The sequence below is a fragment of the Myotis nattereri genome (genome assembly GCF_964212035.1).
Source record: "Myotis nattereri genome assembly, chromosome: 2".
Classification (NCBI taxonomy): Eukaryota; Metazoa; Chordata; class Mammalia; order Chiroptera; family Vespertilionidae; genus Myotis; species Myotis nattereri.
The window spans coordinates 82,555,286-82,571,448 of record NC_138076.1 but is presented as its reverse complement, the minus strand read 5'-3'; the positions used below and the strand labels follow the sequence as shown (position 1 = coordinate 82,571,448).

Genomic DNA, 16,163 nt, shown 5'->3' with positions numbered 1-16,163 from the left:
TATACTGAATAGATCTAGTAAATGCATGCATTCGCCAGTCACTGTGAGTAAACAGATGTGCACGGCTGGGCTGGCTTAGTGCGCGTGGGAACATTGGCGAGCACACATTAAAACTGCAGCAGAACAACAGAACCAATTACCATGTGCCATGCAGTGTAATCACGTGCTGATCATTCACCAAACATTGTTTACAAGCGGTACTCCTGGATGTAAATGTATATTCTGCAATTGCAGGTATGTAATATTTATTTATGCCAGCAAAATCACTACAGTGTTTTTTCCAACACATGGCCTATTGGCTAAAATGTGTCAAAAATAATAGTGAATGAATAACAAAAAAATAACCTGTTAATTTAATTATAAGCAAATCTTGCTTAAAAGCGTTTTAAAATTAACAGGGTGCTAATTTTCATATATGGCATATGGACTGGAAATTTTGTCCATTAAATCCAAAGTCTGTTAAATCAAGGTCAGCAAAATCACAAAATCGAGGGTTTACTGAGTAATGTCCCAATGCACCCCCTCCCCCCCATTCTTCCACCTGCTTTCTCCTAGACATTCAAAGGAAATACTCTATTTCTCAATTAATGATAAAGGCACTTACAGTGTGAATGCCCTTTGGGGTTAATTATTTAGTATGAATGAATATCATCTATAATTTTTTTATATTAATGATCAAAAAATCCGATCCTTTCCTGTTTTCTAAGAGTGAGGAGGGATTAAAGAGAGCAGTCATTGAGTATTTGAAAGCAAATGTTGCTACCAGCCAAGGAAGAACTGAAGATAAATCGCATACTTGATAGCTTTGTCAAAGATCTACCTATGGCCAAAGGTATTTTTGTCATGCATTGTTGTAGAAGCTGCAGGTTACTTATGAAAACCTGGTGAGGGCCACCTTTTTTTTTTTAACCAGTTTTCCTCATATGGAAGACCATCATTCCTAGGGACATATTAATATGACTTTCATTGTTTCTCTGTATCTTCATGAATAGTAGATGTATCATAAACGTACTCAGAAATGTGTATATAAGAGAATGAATGAATGGATGTATCATTTGTCTGCGAATCAATCAAGAAAATCTTAGGCAACTGTAATCAGTAGGATTTCTGTCTGATATTACTGTGACAGCTTTTGATATCAGAAAATTCAAAGCACATCTTGTTAGAAGTCGGATACCCTGCAAAAGGTCAAGATAATAAATCCTTCCCTACTGCTTCTCATTCATCCTTTAATACATCAGTCAGTTAGTTTTCATGCAGTTGATTCCAAGCAGCAGAACACCCAACTAACCAGCTTAAACTGTAAGGACATTTGTTATTTGCTTATATGAAAGATCAGAGGTAAGTGACTCCAGGCTGGTTCAACCGCTCAACAGTGGCATCGGGCATTTGGGCTCGTCTGCCACCTTCTTTCGTTGCCACATGGTCACCAGGTGGAGACTACAGCTTTCGCAGAAACCTCCTGGCAGACTTTCTCTTACGTCTGAGATCACATGCCTTACCCTGCGCCAATCACTAGCGAAGGGGAATGAGATTGCTGTGCTTAATTCCAGCCAACCATGATTCATCTGACTTCTGTTTGAAAGAAGAAAGAGGGCTGGGTGTTGGGTAGGTAACTAAGAATGTCTGCTGAGCCCCACCTAGTCTCCGCTGGAAAATGGGAATCAGCTGTGCTGTCCAGTCATAGCTCCAGGCCTAACTGTTCTTTCAGGATTGTATTCTGGCAATTTACATAATTTTACTGATGGTTCTTAAAAATTATGAGCTTGCTCTGGAACATTTTTATGAGTTATAATTCACAAGGTCCATGTTTTTCCCATTTTGATTCATATGGAAGAGGATAACAATTCTTAGGATTGCAGCATATTTACCTAATGGTGTCAGGTATGAGAAACACATCCAAGGTCTCAGCATGTACATCAGTCACATCAGAAGATGTAAGGTTCACAATATTTTGTAATCTGGGGGAGATGTTGGTCCATTTAAGTGAGTAAATACAGTAGTGTCTATTTCAATAATTGAAATGACTTTATTTGAGCTCTTTCTAGGTGAAACCAACCCTCAGAGGAAATGCATTCCAAGTCCTCCACACACACTTGAGAGCACTCGGAAATTTGACCAGGGTTCTATAGCACACATCTGTCCCCAGGAAACGCGCTTCCTCACATGATAGGCCTTCCCTAGTATCTGTTTCAGTTTCTGGGGACAGTCCTGGTTAGACTGTCTAAGACTTCCTGCCTTGTATCTTTCATGAATCATTGTCACTCCATAAGAGATGCCCTAAAATGGCTTTGAAAACCCCTCAGCAGATGTGCTCCTCCCACCCACCTAGAGAAACAGATTCCTGTGAGAATCCCTGGATTTTATGGTATGTGTTTCTCTGGAATAAATCAGTTTGGGCTGATGGTTTTCAGAATTTGTCAATTTTGAAACATCTCTAGACTCCCATTTGGGGTTAGTGAGGGACTGCCTTGCTGGCAATGTGAGCAATGCCATTTCTCAGCAGATGGCCTGGCAAGTCACACAGGTGACAAAGCACACGCCAGTTCCTTTCCGCCCAGAAATTTCATAGCCAGTTTCCTGCCCCACTGTTGGCCCACTATAGGTGTCTTTGCAACTGCAAGAGCATGATTCTTTAGGTAACTGAGGTGGGGCAATTTGTGGGGCTTTTCCTTTTTCCTTGTGCCAACATTTTTAGTAATGATTCTTAAAAGACTATTTTCTTACAGCAGAATTACTGGATTGTGTGAAATACCTAAAGGAGATGACTAATTTTTTATGAAAATAAAGATACAAGACACAGAAATTTGCTTTCTATATCTCTTCAGACATTTTTCACTTGGTTTTTAAATAATGTCCCTAAGCGCGTGCGCATTCGCGCGTACACACACACACACACACACACACAAACACGTGAGGAATGGTATTCAGAACAGTTATTCCAATAATTCTATCACTGCTCAGACTATTTTTGAACTTTATCTCTTAGAATTGGCCTGTAGAACAGGCACAACTCTTACGTATAAACTAGCCTCATTACTGTATAATTGTACCTGGTTTTGACTAAAACACCAGCCTTATCACCTTATTTACCAGATGTTGAGTCGTTTAATCAGTTAGAGCATGGCAGCGTGGGTAGAATGGTATAAATCATTGAGTTCAGCCCCATTTCTTTCTGAAGAGAAAGCTGAGGCCAGAGAAGTTTGACTTGCCAAAGGGTACATACACATAGCAAATTAGCAAATTGTTTTCAGCAGAAGTCAACTCCAAGTATCCTTGGGCTGTTTATTAAAAACAAGATCTATTTGTAAAGAACACGTAATTGCCACCATTAGAGATATTAAAAAAGAATCTTCCATGGACTCTGCAGATCCTTCCAGAAGCAGTCCATAACAGTTTTAAGAAATGACTGTACTATTATAATAAATGTAAAGTTTGTACTTTATTTATTATTATAAAGGTATACAAAATAAGCTTATTGTCTTATAAAATATGTATCTCCATATGTAAGCACTATTATGTTTAAAAATTCAGCTAGACCATAATTATAACATTTACATATATTTCTTTTTAAATTTTATTTATTTATTGGGGGGGGTTCTTTTCAACTTGCAATCTTTATTTTTTTCAATTACAGTTTACTTTCAATATTATTATGTATTGGTTTCAGGTGTGCAGTATACTGATTAGACAATCATATCCTTTACAAGGTGTTCCGCCAATATTTCCAATACCTGGCACCATGCATAATTATCGCAATATTATTGAATATATTCCCTATGTTGTATTTTATAACCCATGACTATTTTGTAACTACCAATTTGTACTTCTTAATTCCTTCACCTCTTTCATCCAGTCCCCCTAACCCAAGCATGTCAAACTCAAAGGCTAACATGGGCCAAATAAACAAGGTTTAAGTTTATGTGAGCCCCCCCCCCCCCACAAAACAAAAACTTCAATTTTCATAGAAACATAGGTTTATTTCAAAAAGTATAGTATTAAAAAAAAGAACAAGAGCAATGATAAAATTAATGTTTTCTTCCTGGCACTTGGCATCTCTTCTCTGTTACTATCTTTCCTACTTTGAGGGAAATCTTGTTCGCAGAGATTACTTTCAAAACCGACCCAAGGTGAATGTCAGTAATTCTGGATCTGACAGGAGACTTATTTCCTTTCATAATTGTAAATAACTGCTCACATCATTATATGGGCTGGGCCACAAAAATATTTCTTGTGAGCTGCATGTGGCCCGCGGGCCACGAATTTGACATGCTTGCCCTAACCCAGCCGTGGGCAAACTACGGCCCTCGGGCTGGATCCAGCCCACGGAGCCGAAAGAGCAGAGGGTTCTCTTGCTCTCCCCTCCGCTCCTTCACCAGCAGCAGTATTAACATGGCAACGTCGGGAAACACGGCCGCAGCTCCTTCTTCTGAGTCCAGTTTAAGAACCCATTGTGGCCCTCAAGTCAAAAAGTTTGCCCACCCCTGCAACCTTTGCCCTCTTTCAAGCACCAGTCTGCATTCTGTGTCTATGGGTCTGTTTCAGTTGTATTAGATAGTTTATTTTGTTCTTTAGATTCCACATATAAGTGAAATCATATTATATTTGTCTATCTCTGACTGACTTATTTCACTGAGCACAATACACTAAGTCCATCCATGCTATCATAAATGGTAAGATTTCATTCTTTTTTTATGGCTGATGTAATATTCCACTGTATATATGTACCACAGCTTTTTTTTTTATCTGCCCCTTTATTGACAGGCATGTGGGTTGCTTCCATATATTGCTGCAAGGAACATGGGTACATATATTCTTTTTTTTTAATATATATTTTATTGATTTTTTACACAGAGGAGGGGAGAGGGATAGAGAGTTAGAAACATCAGTGAGAGAGAAGTATCAATCAGCTGCCTCTTGCACGCCCCCTACTGGGGGTGTGCCGCAACCAAGGTACATGCCCTTGACCGGAATCAAACCTGGGACCCTTGAGTCCACAGGCCGACGCTCTATCCGCTGAGCCAAATCGGTTAGGGCTACATATATTCTTTTGAATTAGCATTTTAGGTTTCTTCGGATAAATACCCAGAAGTGAGATTGCTGAGTCATGAGGCAACACTTTGTTTAATTGTTTGAGAAAACATCATGCTGTTTTCCATACACCAATCTGCATTCCTACCAACAGTACATGAGGGTTCCCTTTTCTCCACATCCTCACTAATACTTGTTTATTGATTTATTGATGATAGCCATTCTGACAGGTGTGAGATGATATCTCATTGTGGTTTTAATTTTCATTTCTCTGACATTAATGATGTTGAGCATCTATTCATGTCTATTCGCCATCTGTATCGCCTCTTACAGATATGTCTGTTCAGGTGCTCTGCCCATTTTTTTATTGAATTGTTTAGTTTTGGTATTATATAGTTTGAGTTCTTTATAAATTTTGGATAATAATCTCTTATCAGATATATCATTGGAAAATACTTTCTTCCATTCAGTAGGTTGTATTTTTGTTTCGTTGATGATTTACATTGCTGTGCAAAACTTCTCAGTTTGATGTAGTCCCACTTATTTACTTTTTTCTTTTGTCCATTGCTTGAAGAGATATATCAGAAAAAAAATTGTTAAGAGAAATCTTAAGATATTTTACTGCCTATGTTTTCTTCTAGGAGTTTTATGGTTTTAAGTCTTATATTTAAATATTTAATCTATTTTTTAGTTTATTCTTATATATGGTGTAAGGAGGTGGTCTAGTTTTATCTTTTGCAAGTATCCAATTTTTCCAACACCATTTATTGAATAGACTATCTTTACCCCATTTGTCATATATTAATTGACTGTGCAGACAAGGTTTTAATTCTGGGCTCTTTATTCTTTTCCATTATCTATATGTCTGCTTCTATGTCAGTGCCATGCTGTTTTAACTATTATGGCCTTGTAGTATAGTTTGATATCAGGTAACATAATACTTTCAACTTTGTTGTTGTTTTTTTACCCTCAAGATTGCTAAGGCTCTTCCAAGTCTTTTGAGGTTCAATATAAATTTTTTAATTATTTGTTCTAGTTCTGTGAAATACACCATTGGTATTTTGATAAGAATTGTTTTGACTCTATGGATTGCTTTGGGTAGTATAGACATTTTAATAATGTTAACTCATTTGATCCAGGAACATGGTATACACTTCCATTTATCTGTATCTTATCAAATTGTTGTCTTTGGTATCTTATAATTTTCCAAGTAAAGGTCTTTTACCTCCTTGGTTAAATTTATTCCTAGGTATTTTTTATGCAATTGTAAATGTGATTGTTTTCTTAGTTTCCCTTTCTGAGAGTTTATTATTGGCATAGAAATACAACAAGTTTCTGAATATTTATTTTGTGCCCTGCTACTTTACTGAATTTATTCATCAGTTCTAGCTTTTTGGTGGAATTTTTAGGGTTCTTTATATTCAGTATCAATATTATCTGCAAATAATGAGAGTTTTTATTCCTCCTTTCCAATATGGATGCCTTTTATTTCTTCTTGTCTGATTGCTGTGGCTAGGACTTTAAGGACTATATTGAAAAACAGTGGTGAAAGCAGATATCCCTGTCTTGTTCCTATTCTTAGATGAAATGGTTTTAGTCTTTGCCCATTGAGTATGATGCTGGCTGTAGGTGTGTCATATGTGGCCTTTATTATCTTGTGTTATGTTCCCTCTATTCCCACTTTGCTGAGAGTTCTTATCAAAAATGGGTGTTGGATTTTGTTTAATGCTTTCTCTGCATCTTTTGATATGATAATGTGATTTTGTCTTTCAATTTGTTTTTGTGATGTATTATATCTATAGATTTGTGAGTATTGTACCAGTGTAGCATCCCTGGAATAAATCCCACTTGGTCATGGTATATGACCTTTTTAATATATTGCTGGATCTGATTTGCTAATATTTTATTGAGGGTTTTAGCATCTGTGTTCATCAGGGATATTGGCCTGTAATTATCTTTCTTTGTCATGTCTTTATATGGAATTAGGATAATGTTGGCCTTATAAAAAGAGCTTGGAAGTGTTCCTTCCTCTTGGATTTTTTTGGACCAGTTTGAGAATAGTGTTAGTTTTTCTTTGAATGTTTGGTCCTGTGAAGCCATCTGGACCAAGGGTTTTGTTTCCTGGGAGGTTTTCTATTACTGCTTCAATTTCATTAGTTGTTATCATTCTATTCAGGTTTTCTGATTTCTCCTGATTTCATTATGGAAGATTGTATTTTTCTAGGAATTTGTCCATTTTGTCCAGATTGTCCAGCTTGTTGGCATGTTGTTGTTCATAATATTTGCTTATAATCCTTTGTATTTCTGTTATGTCAGTTGTTATTTCACCTCTCTCATTTCTGATTTTATTTATTTGCATCCGTATTTGTATCTTGTTTCTTGATGAGTTTGGCTAAAGATTCATCAACCTTGTTTATCTTTTCAAAGAGCCAGCTCTTGGTTTCATTGATCTTTTTTGTATTTTTTTTAGTTTCATGTCATGGATTTCTACTCCAATCTTTATTATTTCTAATTACTTTTGTCTTTTCTTGTTGTTCTCTTTCTAATTCTTTAAATTGTAGGGTTAGATCAGCCGTGGGCAAACTACGGCCCACGGGCCGGATCCGGCCCGTTTGAAATGAATAAAACTATTGAAAAAAAAGACCGTACCCTTTTATGTAATGATGTTTACTTTGAATTTATATTAGTTCACACAAACACTCCATCCATGCTTTTGTTCCGGCCCTCCGGTCCAGTTTAAGAACACATTGTGGCCCTCGAGTCAAAAAGTTTGCCCACCCCTGGGTTAGATAGTTTATAAAAAAAAAAATTTAGCCGAAACCTGTTTGGCTCAGTGGATAGAGCGTCGGCCAGCGGACTGAGAGGTCCCAGGTTCGATTCCGGTCAAGGGCATGTACCTGGGTTGCAGGCATATCCCCAGTAGGAGATGTGCAGGAGGCAGCTGATCGATGATTCTCTCTCATCGATGTTTCTAACTTTCTATCTCTCTCCCTTCCTCTCTGTAAAAAATCAATAAAATATATTTAAAAAAATTATTGTTTTTAGAAGTAAGCCTATAGTGGTATGAACTTCCCTCTCAGGAGTGCTTTCACTATGTCCCATAGATTAGAGGTTGTTGTATGTTCACTTTCATTTGTTTCTAGAAAGTTTTTTATTTCTTTCTTAATTTCATTGGTAACCCATTCATTGTTTAATAACATGTTATTTAGCCTCTGTGTGTTTGAATGTTTTTGGAGTGTTTTTATAGTAGTTGGTTTCTAATTTCATGCCATTGTGTTCTGAGAAGATGCTTGATATGATTTTAGTCTTCTTGAACTGGTAGAGACTAGTTTTCATACCCTAACATGTGGTCTATCTTTGAGAATGTCCTATGTGCACTTGAGAAGAATATATATTCTGCCTCTTTGGGGTGAAATGTTCTGGAAATTTTAATTAAATCTAGCTGATATAGTGTGTCATTTAGAGTCACTGTTTCCTTGTTGATTTTTTTGTCTGAAAGATCTATCCAATGAAGTCAGTGGGGTGTTAAGGTCCCCTACTATGACTGTATTGCTGTCAATATCTTCCTTTTATGTCCATCAGGGTTTTCTTTATATATTTAGGTGCTCCTATATTGGATGCATAAATGTTTATAAGGATTATATTCACTTGTTGGGTTGACTCTTTTATCATTATGTCATATTCTTCTCTGTCTGTTATTATAGCCTTTGTTTTAAAGTATATTTTGTCTGATATAAGTATTGATACCTCTGCTTTTTTATTTTCATTTGCATGAAATATCTCTTTCCATCTTTTCAGTTTAAGTCTGTGTGTTTCTTTCATTCTGAGATGGGTCTCTTGTAGACAGCATGTATGTGGGTTTTGTTTTCTTATCTGTTCAGCTACTCTATGTCTTTTGATTGGAGTATTTAAGCCATTTACATTTAAAGTGGTTATTGGTAGGTACATGTATATACCCATTTTATTCTTTATATTTATACTCATCTTTTTTTTTTCCTTTATTCTTCTTAAAGAAGATCCTTTAACCTTTCTTGTAATACTGGACTCCATTAGCTTGATCTTGTCTGAGAAGCTCTTTATTTCACCTTTAATTTTAAATGATAAACTTGCTCGGTAGAGTAGCCTTGGTTGTAGGTCCTTGCTTTTCACTTTGAATATTTTCTTTCACAGGTTAAGGAAGTTTACAGCTATTATTTCTTCAAATAGGTTCTTGATCACTTGCTCTCTTGCTTCTCCTTCTGGTATCCCTATGATGCAGATATTGTAACACTTGATGTCCCAGAGGTCCCTTATACCAGTGGTCGGCAAACTCATTAGTCAACAGAGCCAAATATCAACAGTACAACGATTGAAATTTCTTTTGAGAACCAAATTTTTTAAACTTGAACTATATAGGTAGGTACATTGTTATTAACTTAATTAGGGTACTCCTAAGTTGACCTTTGCTAAAATCGTCCTCAATCTGATTGAGGTACATTCGCTGAGGTCAACCCCTTCCAACTCTCCCATTTACACTCGTCTTGTATACTTGTTTCATTCAGTGGTCGGCAAACTCATTAGTTGACAGAGCCAAATATCAACAGTACTTCTTCTGTTGTAGACTCGCTCAGGCCGAAAACCAACTTCTGCGCATGAGCCACGAAGTTTCAATCGCAATGTACCTGCGCGCCCGCACGTGGTATTTTGTGGAAGACTCACACTCAAGGGACCAAAGAGCCACATGTGGCTCGTGACCCGCAGTTTGCCGACCACTGCCTTAGACTATCCTCATTTTTTGAAAATTCTTTTTTTTTCCTGCTGTGATTTTTTTACTCCCCTGTCTTCCAAATTGCTGATTTGATCCTTTGCTTCATCTAACCTGATGTTTATTCCTTCTTGATTATTCTTCATTTCAGATATTGTATTCATAATTTCTGTTTTTTTATGGCTCTTATGTCCTATTTTATGCTTGCTGTCTCTTTGTTGAAATTTTCACTAAGTTCCTTGAGTATCTTTGTAACCATTGTTTTAAACTCTGTATCAGGTAGATTGCTTCCCTCCATTTTACTTAGTTCTTTTTCTGGGAATTTCTTGTGTTCTTTCATTTGGAGCATGTTTCTTTATCTCCCCATTTTCGCTGCTTCTCTGTATTTGTTTCTGTGTATTAGGTAGATCTTCAATTCTGCCAGTCTTGGTATGGTTGCCTTATGTGGTAGAAGTCTTGTGGGGCTCAGTAGCACAGTCTCCCTGATCACCAGAACTAAGTGCTTCAGGAATGTCCAGCATGTGGGTTATGTGAGCCCTCATGTTGTACTTGAGTCTTAATTGCTGTTAATTCATGTGGGGTGGGTTGCCTCTCCAGTTGGCTATTAGGATCATCCCCCACCTCAATGTGTGAGCTGCTGTGAGGCAGCTGACCCCACAAAGAGGAATTTGCTTCAACAGGATCTGGTGCCTGCTGAGATCTTTTTTTGGATGTGGTACTTGTAGAGCTACTTGGATTGTGCTCTGATGTGATCTAAATCCCACCCTGAGAAGGCCGCCAGTGCAGGTCAATGTTAGGTGCTACCTATGACAAGCCCTGAGCTACCTATTTGGGGCTACAAAGCAATCCATAGTTTGTGGCTGCCTCTGTTGAGCCTGGGTGTGTGTGGAAGGGACCAAGCTGTGAACCAAGGCTGACTTCCACCAGCATCAAGTCTGGGGGCAGGTCAGCAAGAGACCCAAGGCTGCCTAAGGCCAATCTCTGCCTGCTAGCTGCCTGTTAAACTCAGTCACTGAAAGAAGCTTTGGTGGTAAGCAAGTTGCATGAGGTAGGTTCTCAGTGAGTCACCAGGGAGGGGTGAGTGGTATTCCCCAGACTGATATAGCGTCAAACCTGGAGCCAGTGCTGGGTCTGAGGCTACTCATCAACAGTCTGAGGGTTCATTAAGGTCAGCTGCCATCCACCAGGTACCCTCAGACCATTGTGGTGAGATGGGGTCTCAATGAGTCATCAAGGTTTATTAGAGGCCAATAGAGTTCATCAGGCCCAAGCAACCCAAGATTTGGTTGTGTGAAGGGAGGGCTCTGTACAGGAACAGTGGCTATGGTCGGGCGTGGGAAGGAAAATGGCCCCTGCCAAACTCAGTTTTTCCTGCAGTCTGCCTTGACCTCCTGGAAATCCTGCACTGTGTGACCAGGTTGGCCACAGCACACTAACAGTATTATAGAGTGCAAGCTCAGCAGGGCAGGGCCACCAATAGTTGGGAGGATAGAGGTAGTGGTTCTCTCAAAGTGGGCTAGTGGATCTCGGGGGGGGGGGGGGGGGGGATACTGCTGCTCTGGCAGTGGGAGGAGGGGATAGATTTCTTAAATTAGCAACAATGTAACTATCCCACTTTTGAATTGTTTCTTGCTTTTCTAATTTCTCATGGAGAACATCTACAATATGTTACCAAAATCTCCAAATAGTATCTCCAGGGCTGAGACAAGCTTGTCCTTGTGCTTTGCTGTCCAATGAGATAGCCACTAGCCATGTGTGAGTATTTAAAATGAAATTTTACTTAATTAAATACAATTTAAATTTCAGGTCCTCAAATACTCAGTAACTACTATATTAGATCCTGTGGGTGTAAACACGGACATCAACACAGAAAATGTTATTGGTTAGTGCTGGTTTAGAATTCTTGTAGTCAGTGTACATATTTTAATTTATTACTTATTACATTACCTATGGACAAGTTGGAAAATGGTGGCAAGTTTTGGGGAAAGTATTTTAAATGTTTATTTGTTCTCTAAATGTTACTAACTACTCTGCATAGTTTAATTTTTAAAAAGAAGAAAAAATTATGTTCACCCATTTTTAGAGCATGATTATGTGTGTGGAATTCATATAAATTGTCATGTCCTGGCTGGTAAATTTTCTTAAAGTATGCTGAGGTTATGGCAAAAATTCTGTTAATGCTGCCAAAGCTATTGGCAGAAAGATCCAGTTAATTGAAATCTCTTTACAATGTCATAACATTTGAAATGAACTCATCTGGCTATAAGACAATGGAAGTTACATTGAATTCATTCTTTATAGCCATTTTATTTGTGAAGACCTTAAATTACCTACATGCCTTCATTAATCTTAACATCCAGAATGAAAGTCCTAACAATGACTGGGTCACCTATAAAGACTGCTCTGGTCTCATACTCCAGGTCCATTTGCAACCTCTCCTGCCTCACTGTAAACAGTTTGAGGGCAGACCAATCCTCCCTGGCTTTTATGGACCCCACTAGAGGTCTGGTGCATGAAATTCGTGCACGGTGGGGCGTGGGGGGTGGTCCTTCAACCAAGCCTGAACCCTCTCCAATCCAGGACCACTCGGGGAACATCCCTCTTACAATCTGGACTGCTGGCTCCTAACCACTCGTCTGCCTGCCTGCCTGCCTGCCTGCCTGGTTGTTCCTAACCACCTCTGCCTGCCAGCCTGATCGCCCTTAACTGCCTCTGCCTGCCTGCCTGATCACCCCCTAACCGTTCCCCTGCCATCCTGATCACCCCCAACTGCTCTCCCCTGCCGGCCTGATTGCCCCTAACCTCCTCTGCCTCGGCCCCCGCCACCATGGCTTTGTCCGGAAGGATGTCCAGAAGATGTTCGGTCTAAATAGCATATTAACCTTTTATTAGTATAGATGGAACTTTGCATGATGTCCTGCCAGTACATTTTTCTGTGAGTCTTATTTGAACAAATAAATGAACATCTGATCAGGTCTGCTCTGAAAATCATTGTTTTTGGGAACAGGCTAATAGGGTACATGAAATGTAACTGCTTCAATTCATTTTATTGTGGAGTAATATCTCCTGAACTGCCCACAGGATTGGAATTCCTGTGTGGTTATCAGTCCTTTTGGTAAATCTGTGCTGAATGAAATTAGGGACTAAGAAGCCACAGGCTCTCACAGTGGAAGGCTAAGGTGCTACATATTCTGTTTGAATTGTAGGAATAGTAAATCCAATTTTAAAATTGAGATGAATTAGGAAAAGTACAAAATACCATAATAAAATTAGAGTGGGTCCAGAAAATAAATACACTGTTTTTTAGTGTCTGTGTATACAGCTTATATCACTGAAGCACAATAGATGACATTTTCTTGGGTATTTTCGGTTTATTTTATATGAAATGACATTTTCCAGAGAATGAGATTTCTTTAGAAATTAAATAGGTTAATGTATATCTGTTGTGACTCAGCAAGAATAGGTAGGCAGTGGTCCTTCTAAACTCTGGGAGAGAGGCAGTCTGGTGAGACCATTTTCCCTGCTTCTGGTAGATCTTGTTCCTTGTGTAAATGCTTTTCTTAAAAAAAAAAAAAAAAAAAAAATTCTTTTTTCAATTTGTCTCCTTCCCAACACAATGGAGGTTAAATCTGATGAGATTTTTGCCAGATACTAACAGTATCTTTTGTGCCTTATGGCCTTAGGTTATGGGATACCTTAAGGACTTGGGGAAAACGAATTCTTCTATCTGCCCTGCAGTTTTGGTGTTGGTCATGGGATAGTGATAAGATCTCAATTCTTCATTTTTAGGTAACAATCAACAGAGATAGCGGTGAAGATGTGAGTTCTCCCAAACATGGGAAGGAAGACCCTGACAACATGCCCCACGTGGGCGGCAATACGTGGGCTGGCGGAACAGGTTGGTGGCACTGGCATCCCCTTGGGTCTGGTTTCCTGAGACTTCACAACCCCACGTAGACAGTGCAGCACTCCTAGGGAGGCTTGGGGACCAGCACCTCTTCTGTCTCCCATTAGCCAGTGGGATCGTAACCTTGCCCTGTGTCCCAAACCAGCATCAAAACATGGAAAAACCCTGCCATTTGGAGTCCCACAGACTCTGCCACGCTATGACCTGAGGCCATTTGTACCCAGAGCTGCTTCATCAGTAAAAGGGGGGAAATATTAACTGCCTCACAAGGTTGTGGTGAGAATTAAATGAGCTTATGATTGTAAAGCACTGAGCTCAGGGCCTGGCATGAAGAATGTATTCATTAAAAGTGTTAATCCCTTTTTTAAAGTTCCCTGCCCTTGGAATCATGCCAGAAATCTATAATAAATCCTTTCTTGACTAACTGACTTGGAAAAGAAATGGTGCTTCTCTTCCATGTCTCAGAAGTAAGTACGAGGATGCAGGATTTTGAGATAAGAGAGTTGGTTGCAGTTTGAACTAATGGCTGGGGTCCGTTCCTTCCTCTTGGCTGCCTGAGGAGAGCATTGTTCCCATGGCTGCTGTCTTCCTCTTTCTTCCCAGACAGCTGGAGCAGACACATCTGCTGGGCCACGGGAATCCAGCCAGACTATGTGCGCACTGTCTGATCTTATCTCGGTCTGAGCAGTGCTGGCAAGGGCTGCGAACTTGGCCTTCCCTTAGGATGGTCTGTGCCTCTTGGCCTTGACAGCCTCAGGAGGAAATCGTTTCTGTGCTGGGACAATGTGCTATCAAGTAGGCCTGTGGACTTGCTGCCTGCTCTGTTTATTCATCAAGCATCAGCTCTAAAGAAAGGATATTTTTAGAAATGCCCTCTGATCTGGAAATTAGTTCAAACCTGCCATATTGAATCCATATGGAATGCACTGCAGAATGAGCTGGCCAGATGTAGGTTTCCCAGCTGCTGGCTGCTCTGAAGTGGAGGCTCTTACTTGTTATTCAATTTGAATCTACTACCTCACATATTTGTCTGGACTAGAGAGCCTGCTTTTGCTTCACACAGTCTTTCTTTTTCAATTTTCAAGGCTCCTTTGCTCCAGATTCTTTTTTTCTCTTTCATTCTTTTCCCTCAGAGTTCTCAAATATTGAACTTACCTCTGACCCAACAAGTCATTTGATTCCTTTTTTGTCATCAAAGCCTCTCCCTGGCCCATTTTCTACTTCTCTCTGAACTGACTTAGGATATTCACTGTTAGCTTCAAGATTATGTGAAGTCTAGAACCTCCTGCAAGCTTTTCTTATTTGATTAGTACGAATCAAAGGTTCCTAGAAGTGGAGATTATGAAGAACTCTCCCCTCATGCCCTCTCCACCAGTATGACTTGCCCGAAGGACCATGTGACTCATGCTGACCATCACTCACACCATCTCCAAACAGTTGTGGGTTCTTTCCTCAAAAAATGATGTCACCTCAGCGCCTAGGAAGTTTTCAGCTGTGATTCATGATCCACCCATTCCTAAGGAGAACCTCCTGTGCGAAAGGAGTCAGGTCACATAAAAGCTTTTCCTCCTCTGTAGCTCATTGTCATTGTCCAGTAACTAGTCCCCTTCGTCTATAGCTACCCATGCGTGAGAACCAGGAATAACACACATCCAAGAAGGAATTTTCCACCACCAATATCTAAATAAGAAGGAAATAAGATGTGCTAGAACCAAAGGGTAAAATTACTATAATTAATGGGCTGTTCTTATGGTATTTCCCAGAAGGAAATGGCCTACCTGGACTTTGATAAGAAAAGCAGTACATGCTGAGTTCTTGCTTTGACTTACTACACCAATCAAGGCTCCAATGGAGAAAATAAAAATGTGACATAATTTCACCAAAGCCTAAAAGCTTTCAAATTTTCCACTTAGGAACTTAGAATTGACCTCATTTATGTGACTGGAAGTTACCTATATGATTATAATGAGATCAGTCATTTATTATATAGCTCTTACTTTGTGCCAAACACAGTTCTAAGCATTTTAGCCTTATGGCAGTCCCATGAAGTAAATGATATTAGCAACCCCATTTTACAGAAGAAGACACTGAGACACAGAGAAGTAAGGAATGTCCCTCACGGAAACCTCACTAGTACATAGCAAGGATTCAAACTCAGGCAGTCTGGCTTAACTGTACAATACAATCCTATCTAATAAAAGAGAAACATGGTAATTGGCATACGACCGCTACCCTTCCCATTGGCTAATCAGGGCGATATGCAAATTAACTGTCAGCCAAGATGGCTGCCGGCAGCCAGGCAGCTTGAAACTAACATGAGGCTTGCTTGCTTCAGTGACGGAGGACTCCAACGTTCCCCACCTGCTGCTGCCGGCCTCTGAGCTGCAACTCTAAGCAACTATGTTACAAATATAGAAGCTAAACAAAACCCCAGAAACCTGCTTTAGTCGCCGGGCTTCAGCCAGCAGGATCACAACATTG

General features: G+C 39.4%; 1 protein-coding gene across 1 annotated transcript in view; it reads left to right on the top strand.

Annotated features, from left to right (window-relative positions):
• VWA8 (von Willebrand factor A domain containing 8) overlaps window positions 1-16,163 on the top strand; it is a 392,708-nt gene that overhangs the window by 329,171 nt on the left and 47,374 nt on the right. The window contains exon 38 of the mRNA XM_081082746.1: window positions 13,565-13,673. Within this exon, the coding sequence (XP_080938872.1) occupies window positions 13,565-13,673 (109 nt within the window). The remainder of the gene's footprint in view (window positions 1-13,564; window positions 13,674-16,163) is intronic.